General features: G+C 46.6%; 13 protein-coding genes across 13 annotated transcripts; 6 read left to right on the plus strand and 7 right to left on the minus strand.

The window, feature by feature from the left end:
• Positions 1–382: 382 nt before the first annotated feature.
• N7483_002872 (uncharacterized protein) lies at positions 383–914 on the plus strand (the record flags this gene model as incomplete). The annotated part of the gene is made up of 2 exons (XM_057086309.1): positions 383–445; positions 510–914. The coding sequence occupies 2 exons, from the start codon at positions 383–385 to the stop codon at positions 912–914; spliced, it is 468 nt and encodes a 155-aa protein (XP_056952458.1).
• Positions 915–1,646: 732 nt separating this feature from the next.
• Positions 1,647–2,397, plus strand: N7483_002873 (uncharacterized protein; the record flags this gene model as incomplete). The annotated part of the gene is made up of 3 exons (XM_057086310.1): positions 1,647–1,840; positions 1,883–2,040; positions 2,099–2,397. 3 exons carry the CDS (start codon positions 1,647–1,649, stop codon positions 2,395–2,397), a joined length of 651 nt encoding a protein of 216 aa, XP_056952459.1.
• A 487-nt stretch (positions 2,398–2,884) lies between these two features.
• N7483_002874 (uncharacterized protein) lies at positions 2,885–5,245 on the minus strand (the record flags this gene model as incomplete). The annotated part of the gene is made up of 1 exon (XM_057086311.1): positions 2,885–5,245. One exon carries the CDS (start codon positions 5,243–5,245, stop codon positions 2,885–2,887), a length of 2,361 nt encoding a protein of 786 aa, XP_056952460.1.
• Positions 5,246–6,445: 1,200 nt separating this feature from the next.
• Positions 6,446–7,495, minus strand: N7483_002875 (zinc-binding alcohol dehydrogenase family protein; the record flags this gene model as incomplete). The annotated part of the gene is made up of 1 exon (XM_057086312.1): positions 6,446–7,495. One exon carries the CDS (start codon positions 7,493–7,495, stop codon positions 6,446–6,448), a length of 1,050 nt encoding a protein of 349 aa, XP_056952461.1.
• Positions 7,496–8,098: 603 nt separating this feature from the next.
• On the minus strand, positions 8,099–9,247 carry N7483_002876 (dTDP-4-dehydrorhamnose reductase family protein; the record flags this gene model as incomplete). The annotated part of the gene is made up of 4 exons (XM_057086313.1): positions 8,099–8,129; positions 8,192–8,903; positions 8,960–8,979; positions 9,066–9,247. The coding sequence occupies 4 exons, from the start codon at positions 9,245–9,247 to the stop codon at positions 8,099–8,101; spliced, it is 945 nt and encodes a 314-aa protein (XP_056952462.1).
• A 927-nt stretch (positions 9,248–10,174) lies between these two features.
• N7483_002877 (FAD-binding oxidoreductase) lies at positions 10,175–11,888 on the plus strand (the record flags this gene model as incomplete). The annotated part of the gene is made up of 2 exons (XM_057086314.1): positions 10,175–11,773; positions 11,856–11,888. The coding sequence occupies 2 exons, from the start codon at positions 10,175–10,177 to the stop codon at positions 11,886–11,888; spliced, it is 1,632 nt and encodes a 543-aa protein (XP_056952463.1).
• Positions 11,889–12,394: 506 nt separating this feature from the next.
• Positions 12,395–13,198, plus strand: N7483_002878 (alpha/beta hydrolase; the record flags this gene model as incomplete). The annotated part of the gene is made up of 1 exon (XM_057086315.1): positions 12,395–13,198. The coding sequence occupies one exon, from the start codon at positions 12,395–12,397 to the stop codon at positions 13,196–13,198; it is 804 nt and encodes a 267-aa protein (XP_056952464.1).
• A 387-nt stretch (positions 13,199–13,585) lies between these two features.
• N7483_002879 (MFS transporter) lies at positions 13,586–15,144 on the minus strand (the record flags this gene model as incomplete). The annotated part of the gene is made up of 2 exons (XM_057086316.1): positions 13,586–14,409; positions 14,460–15,144. The coding sequence occupies 2 exons, from the start codon at positions 15,142–15,144 to the stop codon at positions 13,586–13,588; spliced, it is 1,509 nt and encodes a 502-aa protein (XP_056952465.1).
• A 644-nt stretch (positions 15,145–15,788) lies between these two features.
• N7483_002880 (uncharacterized protein) lies at positions 15,789–17,960 on the minus strand (the record flags this gene model as incomplete). The annotated part of the gene is made up of 1 exon (XM_057086317.1): positions 15,789–17,960. One exon carries the CDS (start codon positions 17,958–17,960, stop codon positions 15,789–15,791), a length of 2,172 nt encoding a protein of 723 aa, XP_056952466.1.
• A 176-nt stretch (positions 17,961–18,136) lies between these two features.
• Positions 18,137–19,927, minus strand: N7483_002881 (ankyrin repeat domain-containing protein; the record flags this gene model as incomplete). The annotated part of the gene is made up of 1 exon (XM_057086318.1): positions 18,137–19,927. The coding sequence occupies one exon, from the start codon at positions 19,925–19,927 to the stop codon at positions 18,137–18,139; it is 1,791 nt and encodes a 596-aa protein (XP_056952467.1).
• Positions 19,928–21,076: 1,149 nt separating this feature from the next.
• On the plus strand, positions 21,077–22,423 carry N7483_002882 (DUF4419 domain-containing protein; the record flags this gene model as incomplete). Its single annotated transcript, XM_057086319.1, has 1 exon — positions 21,077–22,423. The coding sequence occupies one exon, from the start codon at positions 21,077–21,079 to the stop codon at positions 22,421–22,423; it is 1,347 nt and encodes a 448-aa protein (XP_056952468.1).
• An 873-nt stretch (positions 22,424–23,296) lies between these two features.
• N7483_002883 (uncharacterized protein) lies at positions 23,297–24,054 on the minus strand (the record flags this gene model as incomplete). Its single annotated transcript, XM_057086320.1, has 2 exons — positions 23,297–23,942; positions 24,002–24,054. The coding sequence occupies 2 exons, from the start codon at positions 24,052–24,054 to the stop codon at positions 23,297–23,299; spliced, it is 699 nt and encodes a 232-aa protein (XP_056952469.1).
• Positions 24,055–24,944: 890 nt separating this feature from the next.
• On the plus strand, positions 24,945–25,885 carry N7483_002884 (uncharacterized protein; the record flags this gene model as incomplete). The annotated part of the gene is made up of 3 exons (XM_057086321.1): positions 24,945–25,444; positions 25,497–25,836; positions 25,859–25,885. The coding sequence occupies 3 exons, from the start codon at positions 24,945–24,947 to the stop codon at positions 25,883–25,885; spliced, it is 867 nt and encodes a 288-aa protein (XP_056952470.1).
• Between the last annotated feature and the right edge of the window lie 93 nt (positions 25,886–25,978).

Genomic DNA, 25,978 nt, shown 5'->3' on the forward strand with positions numbered 1-25,978 from the left:
TTGAATGAATCCCGTTACTAGTATGGGTCTGTAAACACATCGTGAGGCGTCTCACTAACCACAGTTTTATATGATACGATGCAACTATAGCCGAAGGCGTCGGAGAGAACTATCTAGATTCAAGTAGCTAGCATCGGCTTTCGCCTTTTTATTCCAAATTTGAACTACCATACCCCTGGTTTCCAAGTGAGCGTGATCGAATCCCTGTTTAGAGATTTGTCATTTACTGCACATGTGGGATATGTACGTTGGTCTATTAGTCTACTCCGAGATAACTTTTTATGACATTAGATATAAGTGCCAGTGGCTGTTTGAGCTGATTAATCCCAAGTACTCTTACCAAGCTACAATATTGAAGCCTATACCTCGGTCTCCACGAAACATGGTCCTCAGCATCACTCCCCTGCTTGCAGTGTTCTGCACTGTCGCTGGTGTGAATGAACAAGTCAGTAAGCACCAAAGAATGTTGACAGTTGGATTACTCAACATGACATTTAACTCTTCTATAGTGGATGACAACATTCTTCAGAGCCGCATACGCAGGTACTCCTCCAGACGAATGGAGTCTATATTTCGTGCAATCGCCGAACCAAATGCCTGATATTGATGCGGAGCCAACACTCAATGTACCTCCCTTTCAAAGTGGATTTATTGGCTCCAGTCCTTTAGCTCTGGCTGGAGCCCTGAGAGATCAATGCGGCGACGCGTGTGGCGCAACCCCTTACCAGTTCATTGTAACTGATCAAGATACCAAAAACAACAATGATGTTCTTTTCGTCCGAATCGATCAAGCAGAATCTGGAATGGATAAGCTTCAAATGAAGCGCATCATTCCACAATTAGCCAACAAGCTCGCAGTTGCGGTTGATATCGGTACTACGGGTTTTGATCAGGTACAAGGTGGAAGTGAGTGAGGTATTGCAGGGCCCAAGTGTGATATCAAGTCATCCAGAGATGGCTAAACTAGTACTAGTGGTGTGATTGGCGGATATCCCATTTCAAGTTGTAGGAATGGAAATTCTTAGCGAGTCGTCACATAACATTCTCCAGTTGATTTTCAGTACAATAGAGTTAAATCATAATGGAGTGAGCGGGTTCAAACGTTGAAATTTAGCGACTAGCTTACAGCGATACGGGAGTGGAGGGAATTACCTACTCTTTCGGCATCAGTATGTTGTGAAGATGCGACCATGCATGTGAAGAATTTGATATTAAGTTGATTTAGATCAGCCACTTGTAAAGTTTGCCTGAATATGAGAGACTAGCCATCAATCCCCGCAAAGTCCAAGGTTGACTCTCACCAACATCGTCTCATCACCTGGGCAATGTCGGACTTCGCCGAGTCAAGTTCACTTGTGAGAAGCTGAAGCCCAAGGGTATCTCTATCACCACGTCGCTCAAGGAAACTATCGCTTGCATTCTCCCCAGGGAGAGAAGTGGCTGAATGGATAGACCAAGTGACAGCTCTGCTGGATCAATCCCCGGCTGAGCAAGAGCCTCGTCTGAACTTTGAGAACGTTTTGAACATTGGAAGGCGTCGTTGAAAGAATATAAAAGAGGCCTTGTGAAATCGAGAAATCATTCCATCCAGCACCTATTTTCATTCTCCTGAACAACAGGACCCTGAGAGCACTTCAGCAGTCAATATGTCGACCTACAGCATCTACGTCACCAACAACAGTTGGAAAGTCCAGACTTATTATGTCTTCTGCGCTTTACCCGAAGTCAGCGGCGCGTCGTCTACCTCCAACCCCTACAGCAATGTCTTCGCGGCCGGTCGTCCTGTGAACAATGACGGATCGGTTCAGCAGTTCACCATCACCGACGATTCCTTTGCTATGTGTGGCTACACCTAAATCAAGAATAACGCTATAGTGTCCAGTCACTCCAACGTCTCAATGTCCCTTGACGGTGATAGCAATATCGAAGTAGCTCCAATCACTGTTTTGAATGGAGGCCCAATGTTTGGTACCTGCACCGCTGGCTCTCCAGCTGGTAGCTTTGAGATCACCGTTGGAGCATACGACGCAGTCCAATATCGTATGTCATTGCTTTCCATCATGAACACATGTCCTCTCACTCTCTAACAGATATATAGCTGATGTGTGGTGTGGTTTCGGCAAGACAAGCGCTGGAGACTCTGACGCAGACACAACTCCAGGCGTCAGCGTCGCTGCTTGTTGGCAAGCGGATCCTAAAGCAACATTCATTGTGACACCTCACGTCAACTTTTATATCGCGACTGGCGATTTCACGAAGGGTCAAGTAGTTAATGTTACGGAAATTGGAGCTAAGGTTGAGATCGACTTTACCGGTCGGCATGACAGATATGCTGTTGTCACTCATGGGACAGATGGTAACTTTACTGTTCAGCTGCAGCCAAACCCTCCCAGTTAGATCTGCGCGCACTATTTCAAGTTCTAAGCCTGTTTGAGCTGAACATTTGAATTGCTTTGCCTTGGTGGATATCTGATATCCAAGCATAGTTGACTGTCTATTTATATTACTTCAAGTTTTAGTGTAATGACAACTTTTATTGAATTGCTTCGTTATATGAATTACCTCCACGAAGATATGTCAACTATACGGAGGACAATCTGATCTTCAGGCTAAAAACAGAACAGTACTGGTGCAAGCTTGGGAAGAAAATTTAAATGCTTCATTCATTCTCAACGAAAATTGGGGTATCTAACAAGACAGAATAGGCCAAACGGAGGATATGATAGCTGGTCTTATCGTCACTCCATGCCTGCATTTTTCTTTTTTTAGATTTCCTTTTTCGGTGTTTTGGTAGCTGATGCATATTATGGGTAAAGAAAACAGATCGTAAAAAAATCATGAGAAATCACCACTGAAGATGATCGAAGGAATTGAGCCAGCTGTTTCAGAGCTGATGAAGGAGACTCCCCTCTGCAAAGGGATTCTCAGGAGACATATCCAACATCGGACGTGTAGCATTCCGATCTCCAGTTGCAACACCATGGCCCACAGGTTCACTCTGTGCATTAGTGGATCGAGCATTCGCAAGAAGACTGTTCGGTAAAAATGGCATAGCGGGTGTACTAGGACTTGGACCGACTACATTGGTACCAGTCGGAACGTGGCGTACACTGCGAGCAGTATTAGAACGGTGTCGCATCTGTGGAACGGGTGGGACATCTGTAACTGGAACAGACGGACGTCGCCATGCAAGGGCTGGGGGAATTGACATGCAGCTTGGTGCGAGTTCCGGGCCTGTCGCAGCGTCGATGAGTAGTACGCCGGGTTCAACGGTAACCCCACGACCCTTGCGGATATGTTGTGGGGGTTCTTGGAAGACTGGGGTCAGGTCGACGAGGGGCTTGGTTGTCTGTTTGACTGACTTGACTGATCTGACCGACTTTGACCGTGTAGGCATAGCTGGAGATTGACTTGGTGCCGTGCTCATTGGTACATGTGGTTGGCTCTCTGCTAGCAGACCAGTGCCAATGAAGGCTTCCTGGTTTGCTCGCTTCTCGTTCTCTTGTCGCTCGCGCATTATGTGTTGTCTTTGGGTGTAGGTGCGCCCCAGTAGCCCCGTTGGAGAAAATGTCTCCTCCTCGTCTTGCTCGGGGTTGAGACTCTGTATCATCGAGTTGTCATCGTGGCCACCGGCTGGGATGTGGAGGTTGAGTAATAGTGTCTCTGGGAAGTGTCTTGAAGGCGGTGGTGCATGTTCTCGAGTAGATTTCTTGCGAGCAAATCCATCCCTCGGAGCTGGAGACCGGGTCTGATCCATTGATGGCCGAACTCTGGTGAGCGGCTCTGGGTCACTTGGGATGAGATCTACCAGGGGAACTTCAGGCACATCCATCGACATCCTTCGCACGCTCTTATTCGTCAAAGTCCGCTTTGGGATATTCTTTTCAGTCTCAGCAGGCTTCACAGCACCCAGCGTGTTTACCAGATACCAGCTCCGCCATTGTTGGACAGAGCGGTACCACTGATCGGCAGTAGCCCTGTCATTGGTGCTGAAGAAGTGCACAAAGTTCTCGGTGGACAGAAACATGGAAGACTTTTCTAAGCTTTTGATCGCGAAGCATATCTTCTTTGGTGGTTTCACATCTTTCGCAATTGCTCGAGCAGTCGGAGAGTAAATATCGAAGTCGGACAAATGACAAATATTGGTGCAATCTTTCGAGTTTTCCTTCTTGGAAACCACGATCTGCCCATCTGCTCGTAGGGTTACGTAGCGCTTGTCCCATTTGCGACGTCGTTGCGAGTAGTAGAGGTAGACTGTGGTCTCGACTGGCTTCTCGATAGGAACTCGCTGAGCATCCACTTGATCCAAGATATCAATACTGGAAGGAGGAATGACGATGAGACGGTTGTCGCTATCATGAGCCCAAGAGTTCATCACTTCGCGGATGTGCTCATATCTACGCAAAGGCCGCTGCAATCCTACTTGCTGGAATGACTCGAGCATGATAAACTGCTCCGCATCAATATCCGGGGAAAGCTTTTCAGAGGCAGACAAAAGTAGGTCGGAAACCAAGGTTGATGGGGTGACCGGCAGCGAAATGCAGTTATCACTGTACTGCACCCTGACCATCCGCTCTCCAGCATTAACAGCTGAGATTGGTGCATCTGTTCCCGGTACAATTCCACCTCCTCCCACTCCAATATATCTTGGCCCCGATAACTCTTTTTCGGCGCATCCTTTGCTTTTGGACAGCTTGACTTTTTGGAGAAATGACTTGCGCCCACTCGAATTTGTCGAAGGATTTGAAGAAGGACGATGTTCTTTGTCAGAATTGTTTGTTTCGGGCCGTCGGGCTCGCATTGGTAGTCTCGAGCCGTCATCCACATATTCATGTTGCGCAGGTTGTGCGGCTACATGCGAAGAACTCTTATGCGCTTTCACTTCATGCGATCCTCCTGTCAACTGCGCCATTGTATCCAGTCTGTGTTTCTCTCTCATTTGTTCCTCCTCTACCGTGTGGTGCACTTTCGCTTTGTCTGGGAGGGGAGCCGCAGGTGGAGCACGTGCGCAACTTGAGACACTCGGTGTTTTTGCCGGCATTTTCTCATCGTCCGCAATTTCGCGTCGATAGCGTCGGTATCGAGACATACTCCTTGAGATTTGCGGGGTTGAGTCCTCTGGCGGTGCGCTTGAAGGCTCAGGTTGGCGGTTTGTTGGGGCGCATACTTTGTCTGTTGCAGGGCGCGTGCCTTTGCGTGTAGAGCGATATCGCGACGGTTGGCGGGAGGGTGGTTGTTTCTCCATCGGAAGGGATAGATCGCTATCAGTCTTGACAGAGCCCCTCAGAGGGCCAAGTGCGCACAATACTGAATCACCTATTCCAGAATTTGTCTTTTCGCGTGATCGCATGGTGGAGGTCACTAGTGTTCAACTCTAAGCTCCAGGGTCAGCACATATTGACCACAATCGCGACAGACATATTGAGGTCAAGTAGGGTTAAAATAAGAGAAAGGGGGAAATGAAGCGCATGAAAGGCACATTACACCAACCAAGAGAAATTGTGGAATCAGGCGCCAAGGCATGGGGCTGAAATAGAATGCGCCTCGGAACTCAGTTGAATTCTTTGAGCCACGGTCAAGTTTTCAATCTATTCAAATGTTCCTGACTGTAGGGGACAAGGATGGTGATATGGGAATGGGAAATTTAAGATGAGGAATATAACACTTAGATGCAGACTCACTTCAAGTGCATATTGGAGTCTGGAGATCCCTCTGATTTCAGATTGAGGATTTGAGATGTGGAGATGAACGGGAAGACGTTTCCGGAGAGAGAGAACATTCTTGCTTGGGTTCAGGTACCACGATCAACGGGTTATTTGTTTCTCTGCAGATTTACCTGAGATCATTCCAAAATGTTGAGCTGCATCAATTCTGCATCACCTGCATCGGACCCTGAAAATCCCTTAATCGAGGATCCACATTGCCCCTAGTGGTTCACTGTGGTCCACTATAGTGGGGGATCGGGATCCTCTTCTAATACAATAAACTTGGAACTTATCCCACGAAGTACATACATCACTTTAGAAATGAACCTGTCTGATTTCTTTACCTAATCAGTAATGCAATTTGTTGATCTGCCAAGTTTCTTTCGGAAATTACATATCAATAGCGCCGTGCATGTCTGGGCATGTTTCAATTCTTCTTTCAACTCCCAACACCCAAACTCATAAGATCTACGCAGTATGGAGTATTTCGCCTTGAAATCAGGTTATATCAAATGTGACTCTCCAATAATATCCTCAGGGAAATCAATAGTGCTGAGAATATTGGAGTAATTTATAGAATGCAGTACAACGGAGTGGATGCTTCTACATATCTTCATATTCTCAGGGAGAAAAGGCATCAGTACAAGCTGGTCCTGGGATTTCTTCCTCAGACTGATCGCGATCACAAGTCTCACAGATAAAGAGCGAGTCTCTGAGTATAGGAGCTGCTAACTCGATTCCTAAGGAGTCTCCGAGACATTATAAACAAGCTTCTCACCACTAACCTTACCCTCCTTCATCAAGTTCAGCCCCTCAGGGACACCCTTCAAGCCATCCGGATTGACCTTCAAAGGATGCACTTTAACTTGACCCGAGGCTAGGAACTTGAATGCCTGTGGCAGCCACTCTTGCGCAAAGGCAAAGTCCTCAGGCTTACCCGGGACGCGCATAGGACCAAGCATGAAATCCTCGCCCATGATTGTATATCCCAAAGTCGCGCGACTGTTTATATTCTCGCGAGCGACCGGTATCCTCAATAAGCTACTATATTCACCACCCTCAGTGGACAGCGCAGCTTCACAATATCCCGCAGAACTTGGTGTGGAAATTGTATCGAAAACAAACTTCAGTTTGTCACCTGTTGCAGCTCGAATCGCAGCTGCTGTTGTGGCATCCTTATAATCATATACCTCGTCGGCACCAAGGTTTTTGACCAATTCAAAATTGTGAGGTGAGCATGTCGTCAGTACCTTATACCCTGATAGCTTCGCATATTGGATAGCCAGTGTACCGGTCGCCGTGGAACCACCGTAGATAAGGAGTGGCTCAGGGCTTGTCAACGGCGAGGTCGGCAATGCAAGCTTTAGGCTCTGGTATAAGCCTTGTCCAACAGTTGCGGTACCAACGCCTAGTGTGGCGGCTTCCTGGAAACTAAGAATATCGGGAATCGGCATCTGCACATCGCCTTTGGCGAGGATGTACTCGGCAAAAGCCCCGACTTGGGGGCGCAATCTGTGGCCGCCGTGGGCAAAACCACACACGCGATCGCCTTTCTTGAAGTCCTTCTTGACATCCTTGCCAACCTCTTCAATCACGCCGGCATAGTCACAGCCAACCAGGCAACCGGGAAGGGAATTGTTAGCCACAAACTTCCAGTCCGTGGGGTTCAGGGCAACTGCTTCAGTTTTCACAAGGACATAGTCATCCAGGAGAGTTGGCACAGGGTGATCTGTGACGAGCTCTGCCGTCTTGGGCGCAGTAATAATAACAGCTTTCTGTATGCCAGACATTTTTTGAGTGCTTATGGTGGGGTGAAAGAGGGGTTGAGGGGTGGTGAGACTTGACTGCAAAGCGAAAGCTACACCAGTCATTTTATACCCCTTGGCTTGCCTGACCAATTGAAGCATTACAAAGCAAATTTGGTGCGGAGAAATTTGCATCAACTAGTCTTTTTTATTTTATATCCATCTCATGATGGCGCGTTTTGATTTGTAATACATATGGGAGTGCCCGGTTGATGTTAATGGATCCGACAGGATCATTCAAAGCCCCCGCCACGAGCCGAAGATAACAGGATGATGAAATCCAATTCCTGAGATAGCAGACGTGCAAGTCCAATTTGGCCAAGAAAATTGAACCTGATTATCAGCAACTGCTCTTTTCCCCATCCTATACTTTGCTATTGTTATGACTTCAAATTTGAGCTACTCATGTATCCTTCTACAAGAATCCCACCTGCAGTAGAGTCTGAGTATTTACCTCTAGAATGATATCAAGAGGCTCTGATATTCAAAGTAATATTCTATTCATTTTTTTTAATAATCCCACTTTCAAAACATGCCGGCGGGCTGTTCATGCCATAGATGTTCAATCTCTTTCTCTGCGATCACAATCTACTTCCTATACGCACCCAGCTCTCGTCGCCTGCATCAACGATTAGCGGTGAATAATTGAACAATACAGAAGAAAATAGGATGAGGACTTACCACCATGTCACGAAGTCGACAGTTCTAACATCGATACCCAGGTCTTTCAGTGCCTTGGTAGACAGATGGGTGTCATAAGGTCGCTGAACACCACCATTTGGATCATTCCCTTCCTTGTTGCGAATCATACCAGGCAACGGGAAACCGAGCACTTGAGCAAGCTTCTCACAGATCTCGTACTTGGTCATACGATCTTCGGAGCTGAATTGCAGGATATGCGGGAGCTCCTTCAGGTGCTGCTTCTCCTTGATGTACTTGATGACAATGTCTCGACAGACACGCGCCACATCCTCTGTATTGGTGGGGTACCGCTGAGCCCAGTCATCCATCTTGACGCCGGCATCTGCATCTTGCGCCTTCATAACAGCATCCACCAGGGTATTCACGGCGCTCTCGGAGTTACTCTTGGCGGTTCCGTATAGCACCGGCACACGGAGGACAACACCTAGACCAGTAGCCTTGGTAGCTTCCAGGACGGCCACTTCTCCATCACGCTTCAATTCACCGTACAGGTTTGGTGGCTTGGTCTCTGCATCTGCCTCGTAGGGTGCTTCACCCTCCACTCCCGGAAAGACGTAGTCGGTGGAGATGTAGATCAGGAAAGCTCCGCGAGTAGCACACTCTTCGGCCAATGCACGAGTAGCGTCAACGTTCACCTTGCGAGCTTGCTCGGGATTCTTGTCACACAGGTCGGGGAATCGGTTTGCGGCGCCTACGGGTCCGACGGTTAGCTTGGTTGGGTTTAGAATGGAGGGGTTAGGAGCTTACAGTGAACAACGATCTGGGGTCTTCACCGTGAGAGTCATAGCATTAGTCTGCAATTCCCCCAGGTTTCACTCGGTAATATCCAGCTTTCATTTTGGGAATCACTCACTTTACTTCATCAAAAAGAACCTTGATATCTTCACTCTTCTCCAGATCCGCTTTCAGGATAGTAGGCGGGTTAGCGCGAGTGAATCCTTGTCCTACCACAAGAACCCCGGAGCGCTGGAAGATATTGAATAATTGGCGGCCCAATAGGCCACTAGCACCGGTAACCAGAACTACAGAAGTCATTGTTGCAGGTATAGGAGAAGCTCTAGGACTTGTCGTCGGTGAGAATTTCCTGTGGTATTTTGCGGGGCGCTATCATACCATGACGTAACCGACTCTCCAGTTGTTGCTTGCCGCATTAGGACTGGAGTAAGTACAGTGAGAGAAATTCAGCTTTGATCAATTGAAAAGTATTGAAGCTTCAAGTTTGCCATTTGGCATATACTAGGTGATTCAATGTTTGAGGTTGGTGTCAATGTATTGAATTAACCTCAATTAAAGTTGTCCCTGGCAGCTTGATCTTCAGTACAAAGTAGAATTGCGTTGTCTCAATTGATCCAATTGGTTTGAACACAACAACTTTGAGATCAATAAACTGCGAAATTCCTTCTGTAGTATCTTTTGCATATTCAAATGTTAGAACTTGAAGTCCTGGTGGTGACGTGAAGGCAGCCCATTATGGAGTTGTACTCTCGATAGTCTACCTAGTACTAGTAGAAATGTTCAAGTTGTCATTATACATAAAACTAGGGAGTTTGTCTAATGATAGAAAATCCCAAATGAACCTCAAGCTTGAACTTGAAATAGATTGCTACCAGTAGTCGAAAATAAGGAATTGAGTAAAAATTACTCCATTTTAAGTGTGATAATGGGAACTTGAAGTCGGCTCTATGTGCAGTCACTAGTCAGTTTTGGACTTCTCAAGCCAAAGAAACGAGACTTGATACTTGTGAAGACCCTGAATGATCCAGACTTCCATTAATAATATCATCAATATGTGTCGACAAAAAGCCGAAAATCACCGAGGCAACAAAAGCACTAAAAAGAAGAATCGTTCAGCCGTCGGGAGGAGATCGGAGCGGGATCTCCACTTTTGCGCAATTTAACCTCAAATTCCTAATTTCCTCCCAATTTTATCCTCCTTCCCTAATTCTTACCGTTAAAAAAAACATGTCTGGTGCTCGGAATATCTCTGCGGCTCTGCGCCGGGCTCGACTCCCGCGTCCTCGTCTCGCCCTCCGTCCCATCCTCCCCACATCACAATGTGCCACCGTGCTGCGTAGCTTCAGCGCTAGCTCCACTGTCCGGGCCGACAAGCAAATCAAGTACACCAGCGACGCCTACCCCAACCTCAAGCGAAACCCCGAGTTTGGCGAAATCTCCGCTGAAGATGTCGCTTTCTTCAAGCAGCTCCTCGGCTCTGAGTCCGCTGTCATTGATGGCGTGACCACTGATGCGACAGACGACCTCGAGCCCTTCAATGCAGACTGGATGCGGAAGTACCGTGGTCACACAAAGCTGGTCCTGAAGCCTGGCAACACAGAGGAGGTCAGCAAGGTACTGAAATACTGCAATGACCGTAAGCTGGCCGTTGTGCCTCAAGGTGGAAACACTGGCTTGGTGGGTGGTTCGGTACCTGTCTTCGACGAGATTGTCGTCAACACCTCGCGGATGAACGAGATTCGCTCTTTTGACCCGGCCTCCGGTGTCCTTGTCGCCGACGCTGGTGTCATTCTCGAGGTCGCTGATCAGTATCTCGCCGAGCGGGACCACCTCTTCCCCCTTGATCTCGGTGCTAAGGGTTCCTGCCACATTGGAGGTAATGTCTCCACCAATGCGGGTGGTCTGCGTCTGCTGCGTTACGGCAGTCTTCACGGCACTGTTTTGGGTCTCGAGGCAGTCCTGCCGGACGGGACTATCGTCGATGCTCTGTCCACCCTCCGCAAGAACAACACCGGTTACGATCTCAAGCAGCTCTTCATTGGTTCTGAGGGTACTATTGGTTTGGTGACTGCGGTCTCTATCATCTGCCCGCCTCGCCCCAAGGCTGTCAATGTTGCGTACTTTGGTCTGGAGAGCTTCGAGCAGGTCCAGCAGGCTTACTTGGCTGCTAAGGGTCAACTCTCCGAGATCCTGTCTGCCTTTGAGCTGATGGACGGTCGTAGCCAGGGCTTGGTCATCGAGTCTACTGGTAACAAGCACCCTCTTGAGGGCGAGTACCCGTTCTACTGCTTGGTTGAGACCAGCGGCTCGAATGCAGAGCACGACATGGAGAAGCTGGAATCATTCCTGGAGAGTGTGATGAGCGACGGTATTGTTGCTGACGGTGTCCTGGCACAGGATGAGACCCAGTTCCAGGCTCTCTGGCGCTGGCGTGAGGGTATTACAGAGGCTCTGAGCCACCTCGGTGGTACCTACAAGTATGATGTTTCCATCCCTCTGTCTGATCTGTACCTGCTGGTTGAGGACTGCAAGACCCGTCTGACCGAGATGGGCTTCGTCGGTGATGATGACTCTTTCCCCGTGCGTGCGGTTGTTGGTTACGGTCACATGGGTGACTCCAACTTGCATCTGAATGTTTCAGTGCGTCAGTATAACAAGGAGGTCGAGAAGGCCATTGAGCCCTGGGTCTATGAATGGATCCAAAAGCGCAACGGTAGTATCAGTGCTGAGCACGGTCTTGGTGTTGCTAAGAAGGAGTTCATTGGCTACAGCCAGAATGAGACAATGGTCAAGTTGATGAAGCAACTGAAGGCGCTTTATGATCCGGTGAGTAATTTATCTTTCCTTTATTCACAGTACTATACCTCAGGCGGTCAATTGTGTGCTAATATCAGTTTTCCCCTTTCAGAATGGCATCATGAACCCTTACAAGTACATCTAAGTTATACTAGACGAGCTTGGGTTGAGTGTTTATATGAAGCGTATCGTTAGTGTACAAATAGATTTAAAATCATGAATCAGGACTACTTCAGAGAATTTGCAATTTGTCTTCAAACCTTATATAGAAGTGCCGCTATCCTCTTTTTTCATCATCAATTGATGGCCACTTGGCCGTGAATTACTTAGCTATGTTAGGCAGCTCCAAGGCTACTAGTTAGTCTGTTGCAGCCTTATAGATAAGGCTAACATTGCAGGAATGAGGGGGTATTGCTGACTTGTACGTCAACAACTTCGTCAATCTCGTCAACCAAGATCATGGACACCAATACCGGCTTCGAGGCCAGCTCATGTGCCGCTAGTGTCACGGTTGATTCTTCAACCGTTCCTGACCTTCCTCCCATCGAGATAGCAGCCAGAGGGAAGGAGATCACATGACTGGATATCTTTCAAAGAACAGACTCTGAAGACAACATCACGGCAGCCCGAGCGAATGAGCTCGTTTCAGACATGAACACAGATGAACCCACCGGTGGTATCGACGTGGCATATGGGGATGAGGAAGCCCAGCGTGTGTGCTTATGGACGGCGAAATCATCCAAGGCTCCAGTTATCATCTTCGTTCATGGAGGCAGTTGGCGATCAGGGACATATCTGGACTCTATTGGTTCGGTCAAGGTTTATCATCTGCTTAAAGAGGGCTATGCCTTCGCTACCGTCAACTATACACTTATTCCATCTGTGACTGTGGAAGAGCAGGTACAGGAGGTTGCTAACTCTTTGGGCTTCTTGCTCAAGAACGTGGCTAGACTAGCTCATTTTGATCCTCATCGAGTCATTCTGACGGGACATAGCTCCGGAGCACATGTTGTTACCCTACTCGGAACTGACACAAAGTACTTGGATCGTGCAGGAATCAGCATCCATGTCGTGCAAGCTGTTATTTCGCTGGACGGCTCGAACTACAATATACCAGCCGAGATCACCGATAGTCCTGGACCGGTAGCGCAGAACACCATACACGCACTAGGTACCGATCTGGAGCGACTGCGCGCGATGTCGCCGACTTACCACGCTCGTGCGCCTAATGCCGGTGCTTTCTTGCTCCTTCATGTCCAAAGGCAGGGTGATATTCGTCAGGCAGTCGAGCTAGCTACAGCACTCAACGCCGCAGGTACTGAAACAGCTCTGTACGTCTTTGAGGGCCAAGGCTTTGAAGGGCATATACAAATGCTGCTCCGACTCGGCGATCCTACTTACCCGGCGACAGTAGTATTGGACGACTGGCTTAAGAAGCACGCTCCGATTAATTAGACTCCGGTGAAAGAAGCAGCTAGCCGCTATCATCTATCAGAGTTTCCAATCAGTATATTATCCGAAAAGCTTTACGTGTCGTTATGACAATCTGACTGGTTAAAAGGAGCCGCTTCACAGGTCCTTGATGAAAATCAATTATGAACTCATGTTCATTGATGAAAAACTCCCGTCGCAAAATGGGTGAATCGTGCACCATTTCTGACTACATTGACTAGAAAATATGTACTTTCATGCACATGTGGGCTCTTTTGAAGTTTGTTCATCACTCTATGTGTACTATACTATTGATGAATCCAAAGTCTGCCTCATGGAATCCAATGACTGCACAAATTCATGTTACGCCCAATGCGAATAGATACATTAAATGCCATTCGTTCTGAATTATCATTTTTGGCTTTCAGGGCATTCTTGAGTTGATTTGTGATCTCTCTTTTTTAAGGAAAATCCCGGATTGCCTCCTGACATTGAGACTAATGCGAACACAGTTCCAACTCCGAGCCCAAGTCCACTTAGACCTATTGCCAGGTACCATGCACCACGATAACCTTGCAGGACAGAACCATTTGCGACATCCTTCTCCACCACCCCGGCCAAACCGAGTCCCAGACTTTGGGAGTAATAAACAATCGTCGCAATCAGACTTGCCGCAATCCCTTGCTTCTCGGGAGCCATGAGGTCACTAAGAATAATGGTACCAGCCGGAAAGCTCATATCCATCCCAAAAGGGCTGAGCAAATAGGACCAGAATATCCCTAGCCAGTAACTCTGATGAACTGACATGGTTGCAAGGATGATGTTGCCAACGCAGAACCATATAAGTGAGAAAGCCAGAATAGCCGCGGGATTTACCCGGCAGGAAAGAAGGTTTGATGTCAAGATGCTGGCAGCGAGACCCGCTGGGGGAACTGGAGCGAGATACGCAGCAGCTAAAAGCATGCTATCGCCACGGAGATGGATGATGAAGTTGATGGAATAGTAACAGAGTATTCCAAAGGAGGACCACCCTAGTCCCTCGATGAGAAGAATCCATGTCGCATTGCGGTCGATCTCAGCGACAGGTATGATAGGATGTGTAGCCTTCTTTTCAATTGGGAAAAATATCGTAATCAAAAATAGACTGATGATGAGTGGTGCAATACATTGTGAACTTGCCCATCCCACTTCTGGTGCACGGTTCCAAGCGAAATTCAGCAAAATAAGCCCTATTTCTGTATTAGCCACATTTGAATATTGCGAATAAGATGTTCCAAGTCTATACCAGGTATGATGATAAAAGTCCCTTTGTAATCAAATGATCCCTTTTCCTGTGCAGAGTGTATGTGCAAATCTGGAACAGAAATTAAAGCCAGCAATCCATAGATCAAACAAACTATAGAACTGATGTAGAATGCCCAAGGCCACGCTGCTAGTTCAGCAAGAAGCCCAGAAAAAGCAGCGCCAAGAGTAAAACCAATCGGAGCCCCAGAAGCATATAGAGAAAAGGCAAGATTCTTTCGTGGTCCAGGTTTGTATATCGTCCCCAGAATAGCCAGGGAGCACGGAACCAATGCAGCGGCGGCTATTCCTTGGAATGCTCTGCAAACATCGAAGAAAACCTGGGATTCAGTGTAAGATGAAATACCAGCAATGAGGCTCCATAGAGAAAACCAAAACCAAGCTCCTACAAAAAGCTTTTTGTGGCCAACTATGTCGCCCACGCGGCCGCACGCCAGCATAAAGGCACCACATGTCAGTCCATAGGCTGCAGGATACCATGCTGTATCATGAGATTTGGCATGAAATGACTCTCCAATCACAATATTAGGGATAAAGCTCTGGGCGAGAGCGGCTTGAACCATGCCCTGCGCAGAGCAAATAGTGAAAAGCATGAGAATTTCTCGTCCAAGTGTTAAAGTCTCAATTCGAAAAGCGTCATTATTGGATCTTTTATAGAAAAGTTTCATGTTGAGTGGAATTTATTTTGTGAATTGCTATTGAAACAAAAGATCGATATGCTATTGAAGGAAACGAAATGGATATGCTTCTGGCATTATGAATCTTGTGATTTAAATCAAACTACTCATTAATGAATCCTGTAGGATCTCCTTTATGATAGCAATCATTTTAGTCAGAAGTGACCGAACGGGCTGATTTTCATCCGATCAGGCCTAGGTATAGGGGCCTATAACGGCTAGGTCAAACCCCATTTTTCCATAGTGAATTTTAATCACCTAGCTTATCATCAGTTACTTTGTTATCATGGTATAAAAACTTTAATAATGAGAATAAGCCTAAATCTTCCAAGGTTTAAGTTCTAACAAAGACATATCCCATCCCACTCTGCGCCATCTCTTTCTAAAGCCTGACCTTGCATAAGACCATGGACATAACTCTCTCCAATCATTTGATACAGTCCCAAACAGTCTTGGTCTACCAGTTTCCCTGCCTGTAGATGATTTTCATTGTCCGATCCCTCCACAGCATGAACCTTTCGCAAAACAAATGGTACGCGCGTGCCGCCGAGTACATGAACTTCATCCCTGGGCTGTATATCCTTGGACGAAAGACCAATAAAATTGTTTTCCGTCACAAAGAAACGTCTGGATTTTCAGGCCAACACAATATCCTCCAGAAGAGCACTATCAATGGGTGAGCTTGGCATGCCAAATCTGTTGGCGATACCAGCTGTAACGTCATCAGCAGAAGACCCCTCGTTGGAATCCTCCTCAATTGATTTCAATGCGTCTTCCATCCTAAAAAGGTCTGTCATCAGATCTGTTATCACCGGATTCCAGCTTTCACTCAAGATATCATCCAAAGTTTTCTCTCCGCGATCAACCTCCACACTAATATGATGATAGAAGAACCTCTCAATCAACTTGATGAAGGGAATATTGAGCCTTTCGGGCATTGGGCCATAACGATATGGACCGGTGACATCGGCGACGCATGTTCTGCGGAAAGCATCAGGCGTGAACTCCCCTGTAGGGTACCGTGGCCCGATACGTGATGCCATGGAACTCCATTCCATAATAAGATTTGAAAAGCTTTCCATGTCCTCAAAGAAGTGCTCTGAGACAGAGGCGATGGTTTCAATCTTGCATGAAGATGTGACCAGCAAATCAGGATGCTCTTCGTACGGCCATGCAGTAATAATGGGGATATCCCCACAAGCACTATATGGGCTGGATGGATGTGGTCGACAAAATGATGTCAGGTGGTCGATGCCTTTAGCTGTCAGATCAGGAACCCAGGACGGAAGTTCATCTATTGATCTGCTGGAAGGTCCATTGTTTATGCCACAGATTGCAAAAGAAGATGATTCTAAAATGCAAACCTTTGCTGCATTGAGAAACACTTCATTGACAGATTTCTCATAGTCTGCTTTGATCCAATGGGGATCGCTGGATGAAATTCTTGCGCTCCTTACTCCAAGGAGGGAATACACCTTGTCACGAGGATCTGAGGCTTCAAATGTGAAGGTGGTGTAGAGGAGACTTTCCAAAGGATTCCGTTTGAGAGTATGAAATTGATCCCGGAGATCATTCATCACCACCACAGTGTTGAATCCAGGCATTTCGATGCCCTGTGGTTGAGGGTCGGACGACGATGTAATCAGCCCCGTATATTTGTTTCGTAGTCGGCCCTGTGGCAGTCTCGGATACCAAGACTTTTGACAAAGTGTTTGACCGACCTTTGATAGGTCTGCCCACTCGATGCAAAAGCTTCCACAATAAAGAATGAGCTTTTGGGCAGTAACCACTTCTTGGATAACCCAACAACGATTGAAAACGGGCCGATCAAACAGGTTTAGAACAGACACCCAAACATGAGATTCAAAGGGGGGCAAGTTCGACTGAGGGTTTGCCACTATCTGGTCTGGATTAGGTGGGAAACCAAGCCTCTTGAATTCTTTTGCAATCGTTTCCAGGACAGCAAAGACTTCACTTGTGTCTTTCTCTTCTTCCCCAATACAGAGTGTTACCTCGCTTGCTCGGTTAAAGAAGAACTGCATTCCAGAGACTTGATAGGCACGCTCCGAAGGGTTTGATTGATTAATTGAAATTTGATCAACCCAGTATGTCCTTGTTTCAGATTTATGGCGAAACCGCCGCAGGGCATCTCGAAGCCCGCAATTGATTTCGAGGAATCTCTCGTTTCCCGAAGGGTCATCGCAGTAGACAGCATGGAGAACCCTTGCCATTTTTCGAGCCGCTTCAACATCATCAGGTGACCACTGTGGTTGAATAGCTCTTTCGTATGCTGTCTCTTTCCAGGTGTAGGACAAAGCCTTGTAATGAGGACTTTGTTTCAAGTCCACGATACGTATCGCAATTCTCATCTTATCGTCCAAGTCTCCAGGCTCGATATCTATCAGGCGTGTCACAAGGCGACCTTCAGTTGCCCATTGATGAAATTGTCTGTCCTGTTCGTAGTGATAATGTTGCAGCTGTCCCATGATAACTTTAAGCATCAAGTCTGGATCTTGATGATGCAACAAAACATCGTTTTCTCTTGGGGTTGTCTTCAAATCAACATCTTTATGATATTGCTTGACTCTGACGTTTCCAACTTCGTCAATCTTGTAGGAATGTACACCTTCCGGCTTATCAATCTCATCTCTGATAATGCCAGGTTTTCGGATATCAGGAGCGTGTCCCGGAGTGGGACGTATCACTGGGAAGAAGACTGGGGCTAAGTCATCTAGCAGTTCATCCAGCTCAGCAGGCTCGATACTATGGGTTGAAACGGACGTAGCCTGCGATTTGAGGTCCTCCATGTCTATCACTCCGTACACTATGTGAATTACATCTTCAACTGTTGTGGAACTCTCTCCAGAAGCCTCAATGACTTGTCTTTTTGAATCGGCATCGATCTCTTTGATCAGTTGAAAGTCAGTTGGGAGCAGACACCGGATCATTGGATGACCAGCATGATGATTGTTGTGGAAGCTGCTCACACAGGCGAGACAAAAGTCTGTGTTTTCGCAGTATGTACATTTAAAGCGAATTCCTTGGATGTAGATCTTCTTATCTGTGCAAAGAGGGCCGTCACAAGTGACACCAGTGTGATACAATGCGTTCCCCAACTTGAGGAAGATACTTTCTGCTGCTTCCTCCTGGCCCGGTATATCGAAAATCTGATATCTGATTCGAGGATGCGGAGATGCTGCCTGGCTTCAGATTTTGACTTCTCAACTGAAGATTTCAGGGTGGTGCCATTTGGCAGCAAAAACTGCAACTCGCTGCGAGACGATGCATCTAGGGAGGGTTCAACAGTAGACTCATCGTCATTTTTGGGAAAGCTATTTGAGATTTTGGATGACTCAATCTGAGGAGGAAGATCTTTTTGGTCTGCGGACGGCACCACCTCTGTTGAATCACCGATTGGAGTTTTGACATTCACATTCTCTCCCTGGAGTAAGTTATCAGAACCCTTCACTTCAGGATTAGGAAGAGTCGGTGATCCTGGTCGCTTTCCATCTGGCTGATCACTTGTATCAGGGGCTGTCTCAAGAAGGGCTTTACAAATCTCAAAGTCTTCCTCGTCCGCATCCTCGCTTTTTTTGATTTGGGTCAAATCAACAAACAATGCATTTGCTCCATTTGCAAGCAAGAATTCCGTTACCATTATATGGCCCGCTCTTACGGCCCAGTGAAGTACCACTTCTCCTGTCTTTTCATTCTTCCTGTTCACTTCAGCACCATGAGAAAGCAGAATCTCGCACATCTTAGGGTCCCCTCGATGAACAGCCCACTGGAGAGGAGGGTCGCCATCCTTGTCGAGTGCTTTTAAATCCGCTCCCATTTTGATGATCGACCCGACCACATTGTACAGGCTACGCGAGGCTGCAAGATGCAGAGCTGTCACTTGATGGTCATCGTACTGTGTGTTAACCTTGACTCTGCTTCGTAGCAGCATCATGGCTGCTTCTGAATTACTTCCCGTGATTGCTGCCCGGAGTGGTGCATATCCATTTTTTCCCATCAGGTCGAGGTTCGCGCCTCTTGAGATAAGGGTTTCAAGCACTTTCAGACTTCCGGAAAATACAGCTACCGTCACTGCGGGAATTCCATTGTGCTCATGGACATGATCAATCTCAGCACCTGCATTGAGCAAGATTTCTGCGACTTGATAATTATCCGTAGTTGCAGTAATCATGAGCGGTGTCCGCCCTTGTAAATCTACAATGGCATCAACATCTGCACCGGCAGACACGATCATCTCTATGCATTCCAAGCTGCTGCTTTGACAGGCGCATTCCAGGACTGTTGCACCATTTTTCGCTGGCTGGTCAATATCCATGCCATATTTCTCTTGGGCTTCAAGCAACAGTTGGAGCGCCTGTTTTCTGGACTTTGCTGCAGCAAGGTGCAGAGGTGTTAAGCCATCATGTTCCCGTTTTGTATCGGGCTTGGCTCCATGATTTAAGAGCACTTCGACGACTTGGTGATGACCATTTAAAGCGGATATGTGCAGAGCAGTGGATCCGTCTGGCAGACTCAGCTCTGGATCGGCATTCTGCTCCAATAATCTACCCACGAGATTCGAGTAGTTGTGGGCAGAGCCAATGTGCAGTGCCGTCCAGTCATTTGCGAGTCTCTTATTAACATCAGTCCCTTTCTCAACTAGTTCGACGATAACCTCAGGCTTGTTCTCTATCGCAGCACGCTCAAGGAGATCTGCGGATTGCGTTGCAGTGGCTGCGTTGCTTCGCATGCCTAGTTTGAGTATCTTTGACTGCATTTTTGTTTCCGTCGAAAAGCAAATATGATAATCGAGAAAATAGTCGATTGGTAAACCAACTAACAACTGCTTCGCCACTCTATTTTCTTGGGGCGTACCGACTAGGTGCTTGATGTAGTGACCTCCCTGGATCTGCGTTGGGGTTGTATAAGTCTTTTTGATCCAGGTATAGTCACCACTAAATGTATTTAGATGTGGAGAGGGAGAAAGACTCGGACGCTCATTTCAAATCTTATACATGGAGATGCACGGAGGGCTTATATGCATGTATCCTGCTCAGCCACGTCACATCGCATTGTTGCCTACTCCACCTCCAGCTTCCCCTCTTCGCTAAGTAATCACATCCAAGTCAGTATATGGCATCTCACTGTACCTAGGGTGCTTTTAATTCAAGCGGATGGCCCTAGGTTATTTAACTGAGTGGTCAATAACAATAGCATAGCATACTAAAACAAAAAGAATCAACTGGTTTGACTAGGGTTTCCTAACTGATTAATCGAGAACTTTGGAAAATACTATTCATACTTTCAGTTACTTTCGACTTTTTATTATTCCATTCCAAGGTTGTGCCTGATCAATTCTGTTTGACTTTGTTGGGGCTATGATGCCCAATCATTCGATCATCCTCATTGAACCCAGTCATTCTCAGGCTTGACTTGGCCAATAGATACACCCATACTTTACTACGGTACCTAGTGGGCACTTCCCTGCTAATAATATATGAGCCATCATGCCTTGTTCTCATTTTTCATTTTTTTTCATTTTTTTTCATTTTTTTCAGCTTACGAGATAGGCGATTATTGCCTGCCCACCCAGGTGGAAACTCGATGATGCATGCATCCATGTTTTCGCAACAGGCTACCTACGGACTTTATCCAGGTACAATATACAGCCCTGGAGTGTTCAAATATTCGACATACCTGTACAGGCTGTGCTACCCCCACTTTCAAGTTCCAAGGTTAGACTTTCAGCCGGACTGGATCACCCGGGTTTTTTGCCCCACTGAGGGGGCTGGTACTAGGTAGTGCCTGCTGAATTATTTTACTTATACTGCAGGGATACCTTCACTTATTCCCACACCATTCACAATCTTCACCCCATACACAATCCTCTATCTTCAAGCAACTGTGAAAGCTCCCCTGAAACGATATGCCTATCACTCTCACAACAGCCGCACACCCACCTCGCAAATGGGAGAAGCGGAATGTATCCACAGCCGAGGAACTACTAGCACGCTCCTCCCCGAAAGACCAACGCCAAAGCCAAAATCTAATTCAGAGCTCCTTTTCCCAAAGCTCTTTTCGCGATTCTCATGTCTCCGCCTCTGATAACGGATTCGTCTGGTCCATTTTTGACGCCTATAGCCACCATCATAATTTGATTATTCGACCTGAAGATGTCTGGTTCTCTATTTTGACACAACTCACCTTCTTTATCAATGCGCATAGCGAAGAACTTCGATCCCTCTTTGTGGCACACGAAGGGCAGAAAGAGCTCAAAGTCTTTGATGTGGGAACGATCCATAGTGTTGACTTTGGCGAAGTGGCTATGTATATGACCGAGGAGATTGAAAAGAATGTCTTGGTTGAAGACCTACGAACATGGATCATGCCAAACTTCAGCACTACAACTGAGACGGACAATGTGGTCGCGGCAATTTTGATGATGGGTTCCATGCAGAAATACTTCTCTTATACAGTGATGTTGCTGTGTGGAATACCCTCGGTTACCTTGTTAGGAGAAAGAGAGGACTGGCAAAAACTTACAGAAAGGCTTGACATGATGTATCAACTGGGAGACGAGCCAGCCCGATTTGCCCAGCTTCTTCGCCCAATTCTCAATAACTTTGTTGCCTGCTTTGACAATCCAGAAGCCCCCGACGTACTCGATTTCTGGAGCAGGTGTGCCCATAAGGAGTGTATGGGTAGTGGCCCGGAATATCTATGTGGCTGGGTTTCGGTCTTCTGTTTCTGGAGTGAAGAGGGAGACTTGCTTCATCGAGAGCCAATCTATCCCGTCGGCTCCCGAGAGTTTGATGCACATTCGTCATCAGGGTTGAAGGATGCTTTGTTGCGCGAAATCGATACAGACTCTATTCCATCTGGTGTCGTCTCTGTTCCTGTCACCGTCAATGACAATGGAGTTATACATAAGACTATGATGTTGGCTGGGCTTTTTGGCATTCAGGCCACATCAAGCGGGGCTATGTTGGATGGCAAGAGAGACCACGAGGGAGAAGATTCATATCAATTTACTAGTGAATGGGAGGTTCTGACGGTCCCTTATACCATTTCCCCTGCAACAGAAGAGGCTGGGCTGGACTCCATTCAGCCAATCTCAGGGTGGATGATGTACGAAAAGCGACCCGCAGACCAAGAGGAAGGACATCGCCATGAGGTTGAGCACCTTCGATATCATGATTCGAATGATTTTTCTTTTGATATTTCCAAGAGCTCTGAGCTGATCATCGCAAAGGAAGAGTTGAAGGCCTCATAAATCAGAATGCTAGTACGTCTCACGAGTATACATATCCGAATGAATGAACTCTTATGGCGTTGTTTGCTACATAGTGACTTAATGCCACTGAAATTTAATTAGTCGAGTCTATGCTTCAAACTTTCGAGCCTTGCTGCAAGCTTCAACTTGAAAGTGGATTAAATATCATCGAAATTGGAAAATTAAGCGTACCAAATTTTCAAATACTGTGGCTTCAAGTTTAATCCCGAGGTCTAAATACAAAATTTCAAACGAATATTCCTGTATCCCGGGCCCCTCTGAGTCCACAGGTGCAACACCTATAGCTACTGGCTACTAAGAAACGGTCAATAGATCCCAAAACTGCCATTTGGGTGCAGATTGACATTCAAATATAATAAGTAACTTGAGGTGTTGACTCTGCTAATTTCCGTTACTGGCGACTCGGAGGCTCCTAGTCTTCAAATCCAATTCGAACTCGAATCCGTCATGTAATGGATTAATAGTAGCTGTCGTTTTCCATAGCCACGTCACTCTCCGCAACCCTCGTACTTTGCGGAGTGGATCGTTCCTCATGCCATCTGACCAGCGCCAAAATATGACATAGGGCTGACTTTCGCCCCACGGATGATTGAAGATTGAACCATTCAGTACTACGAATATAGACAAATGTGTCTTTGCTTTCGTCATCAATCAGCCGCTTCTGGATTTTCTCGCTTCCAGTATCGATGTATTCGTGATAATCGGAACCAAATTCGAAATGGATGAAACGCAAGAACGTGTTTGTAGCTGCGATCAAGAAGATACTATAAATGGGATCAGCCATCGGGATGGTAAAAAAGAAGCATCAGAAAACTTAATAGTAAGTACAAGCACTTGAGAAGAATAGGAGATTTACCTTTGGCCCAGAGATTTATGCCTTTCTTTCCACGCTATGACTGCTTCGCCGAGGTACTGAGCCAGAACCGCATTTGACATCAACAGAGTATTATGACCCGTACGCTCGTCAAATTTAATATACTGAAACGCTCTCTTTGCCTCCAGAAGAGCCAAGTAAGGTTCTATCATCGCCCATCCATCTCCCTGGAAACACACCTTACAAATACCACCATCATCCTCCGCGCTCACATCGCTGAGTCCTTTCGATATATTCGTTGTAGATGTTCGGCGATCAATACGCGCCTGGATCTCTATCATTCCACGTTGCTCCAAGTTCTTTTGCAATAGGCAGAGGCTCAAAGCAAATTGAAGAAAAGCCATCACAAATTGCACTGTTATCTCCTCGGGCTTAATTCGACGAGCATCATGCTCATCCTCGTCAACATCATCAAGGTCCATCTCAAATTCGGACGCAGAGGAGACCACAGGAGATGATGAGCCGATAATAGCAAATGAGGAGTTAACAAAACCATCATTTTTGGGGGGTTGTCGATCGCGTGAGGGGTGTGAGCGTGGCACGGGAATGGATTTAGAACGAGCGACTCGTGCGAGTGCGACCCAAAAGAAACCACCTGGGAGACGTAGAAGCTCAGAGTCCGAGCTTTTCAGAAAGTCCAGTTGACAATCCGATGTGAGGACATCTTTTCAGTAGTTGTCAACTTTCTGAGAGCTTGTCCCAGGTCTGCACATTGGACAGTGATTTCGGTGATCATTTGCAAAGATCTTCAGAACGGGCTTCACGGGGAGGGTGAGTAGTTGAAAGCCGAGTAAATGTCGAAATGTCCACTTGCTAGCAGAAAGCTTTAACTCAGTCTCGTCTATCTGTGCTAAGGCATGTAAGCCTCCATTATCCTCGGACAGGTGGTAAAACTCGGCTCGGTTGCGAGCTGTATGGATAGGAATATGCGGAGGCTTTGATGGTATGAATAGGAGAATACTAGGTATGATTATATTTAAAAGATGAATGAGAATTCAAACATTTGACTTTTGGGTGTTTAGGGGCTCGAGATGAGAAGTACTTTCGGCCTTTTCTTTGCGAGATTACTAGTATCATACTACTGCTTATTGGAAATGAGGGGTAATCTACTTAAATAGGATAAGACTACACCTGGGCATTTATATTGACAGCAGATGAGGCTAGAGGCTGATGACAGCCTTATATATAAGGCTCAAAATAGCAGCAGAACTCCGAGTCCAGGGAACATGATTTGAATGAGGGCAATTGGCCAGTATTCTCAACATTGAAACAATATCGACGGAGTACTGCTCCTAAGTAGGTATGAGTTTTTAAAATGATGCAATAGGATTAATTGATGTATGCACACGTGTGAAAAGACACTTACGAGCAGAAAATAAGATGGGCTGCTAGATACCTATATAGTGGAGATGAGGCTAGAGCTCCAGGGCTGTGGCTTCAACTGTGGCTGGTGATCCGTGTATGTGGGGCCGACTACTAGGGGGGCAGCAATCTAAGGCAAAAGATAAAGGTACAGAGTCAACACGGTACATGATCCATGTAACTACCCATACGCATTGATAAAAACATTGATTGAGCCGCGCTACCCCTGAATTCCACCTATTTTAATATCACTACTTCAATGGAATGTTAATCTCGCCTTCTTCTTCAACCAATGCTTCTAAGCGAAAGGCCGGGAACGATATGGCAAGTCCTCCAGTGCGACGACTCCGCCTCTCCGCACCTGAGTCCGCAGATCAACCTCCGACAGCCAGGAAAATTGCCCAACTGGATTCAATCCAGGCCATCCTTAAAGAAAATTACAGAATTCGACTGTATGTCCATCCGATAGCGTGGACCGAGAAGCAACTGCAGCTTTTGGGATTCCACTTCGATCAGATGTTGAGCAAAAGGAACCAGAAACCAGTACCTCCAGAGCCTCAACAGTCTGGTCCCCATATCAAGGGGACTTGCGACACAGACAGTCCTGCACAGGTTCATCCAAAGGAACTACAACTGAGTCAGGAACTTATCGGAGCAGCAAACCGGCTAGTATGGAATGATGATCTGCCTGTTAAGCAGTACGCTATGGAACAGCTACTTAAAGCTTACAACATTCATCCTTTTGAGAAGGAGCATCCGGTCAGGTAAAATAAACCAAATTTTATGAAATTTATACTACTGCTAATATGGTTCTAGCTATGATCGCCTATACTTTTACTTTAATGGCCGACCTGTTGCGAAGCTCCGAACAGACCGTATTTTCTCATGCAACCCCAGGGCTCCGAGCCTTGCATTTATCACTTGCCATGCAATAAACTTACGTCGCAAGGGACAAGTCTGCGCACGGCCTGACAAGAAGAAACCCAAACCCAATAATCCTGTTGACCGCATTCAGAGGATAAAGCTAAATGCTATGACACCCCCGAACAACCGTGAAGACCCATACATCGCGTCGATACTAATCGCTTTGGCCCAGGAGAAACGGCGTCAACAGCGAACTCAGGAGCATCAGGGATCTGAGAAACAAGATGACACAGTCATAACAAAGAATCAGATAGAACAGGTGGATGCAAATCCCATATTGAGGGTTGAAGAACCAAGTACAAGTTACCCTTTATCTTCAAGCAGAGAGCAAGTGAATCAAAACACAGTGGATTCAAGTTCTTTCAAGGTGAGCT

This window comes from Penicillium malachiteum, assembly GCF_028827825.1.
Source record: "Penicillium malachiteum strain IBT 17515 chromosome Unknown utg000001l:1.0-8184562.0:1.0-8186909.0, whole genome shotgun sequence".
In the NCBI taxonomy this organism is placed as follows: Eukaryota; Fungi; Ascomycota; class Eurotiomycetes; order Eurotiales; family Aspergillaceae; genus Penicillium; species Penicillium malachiteum.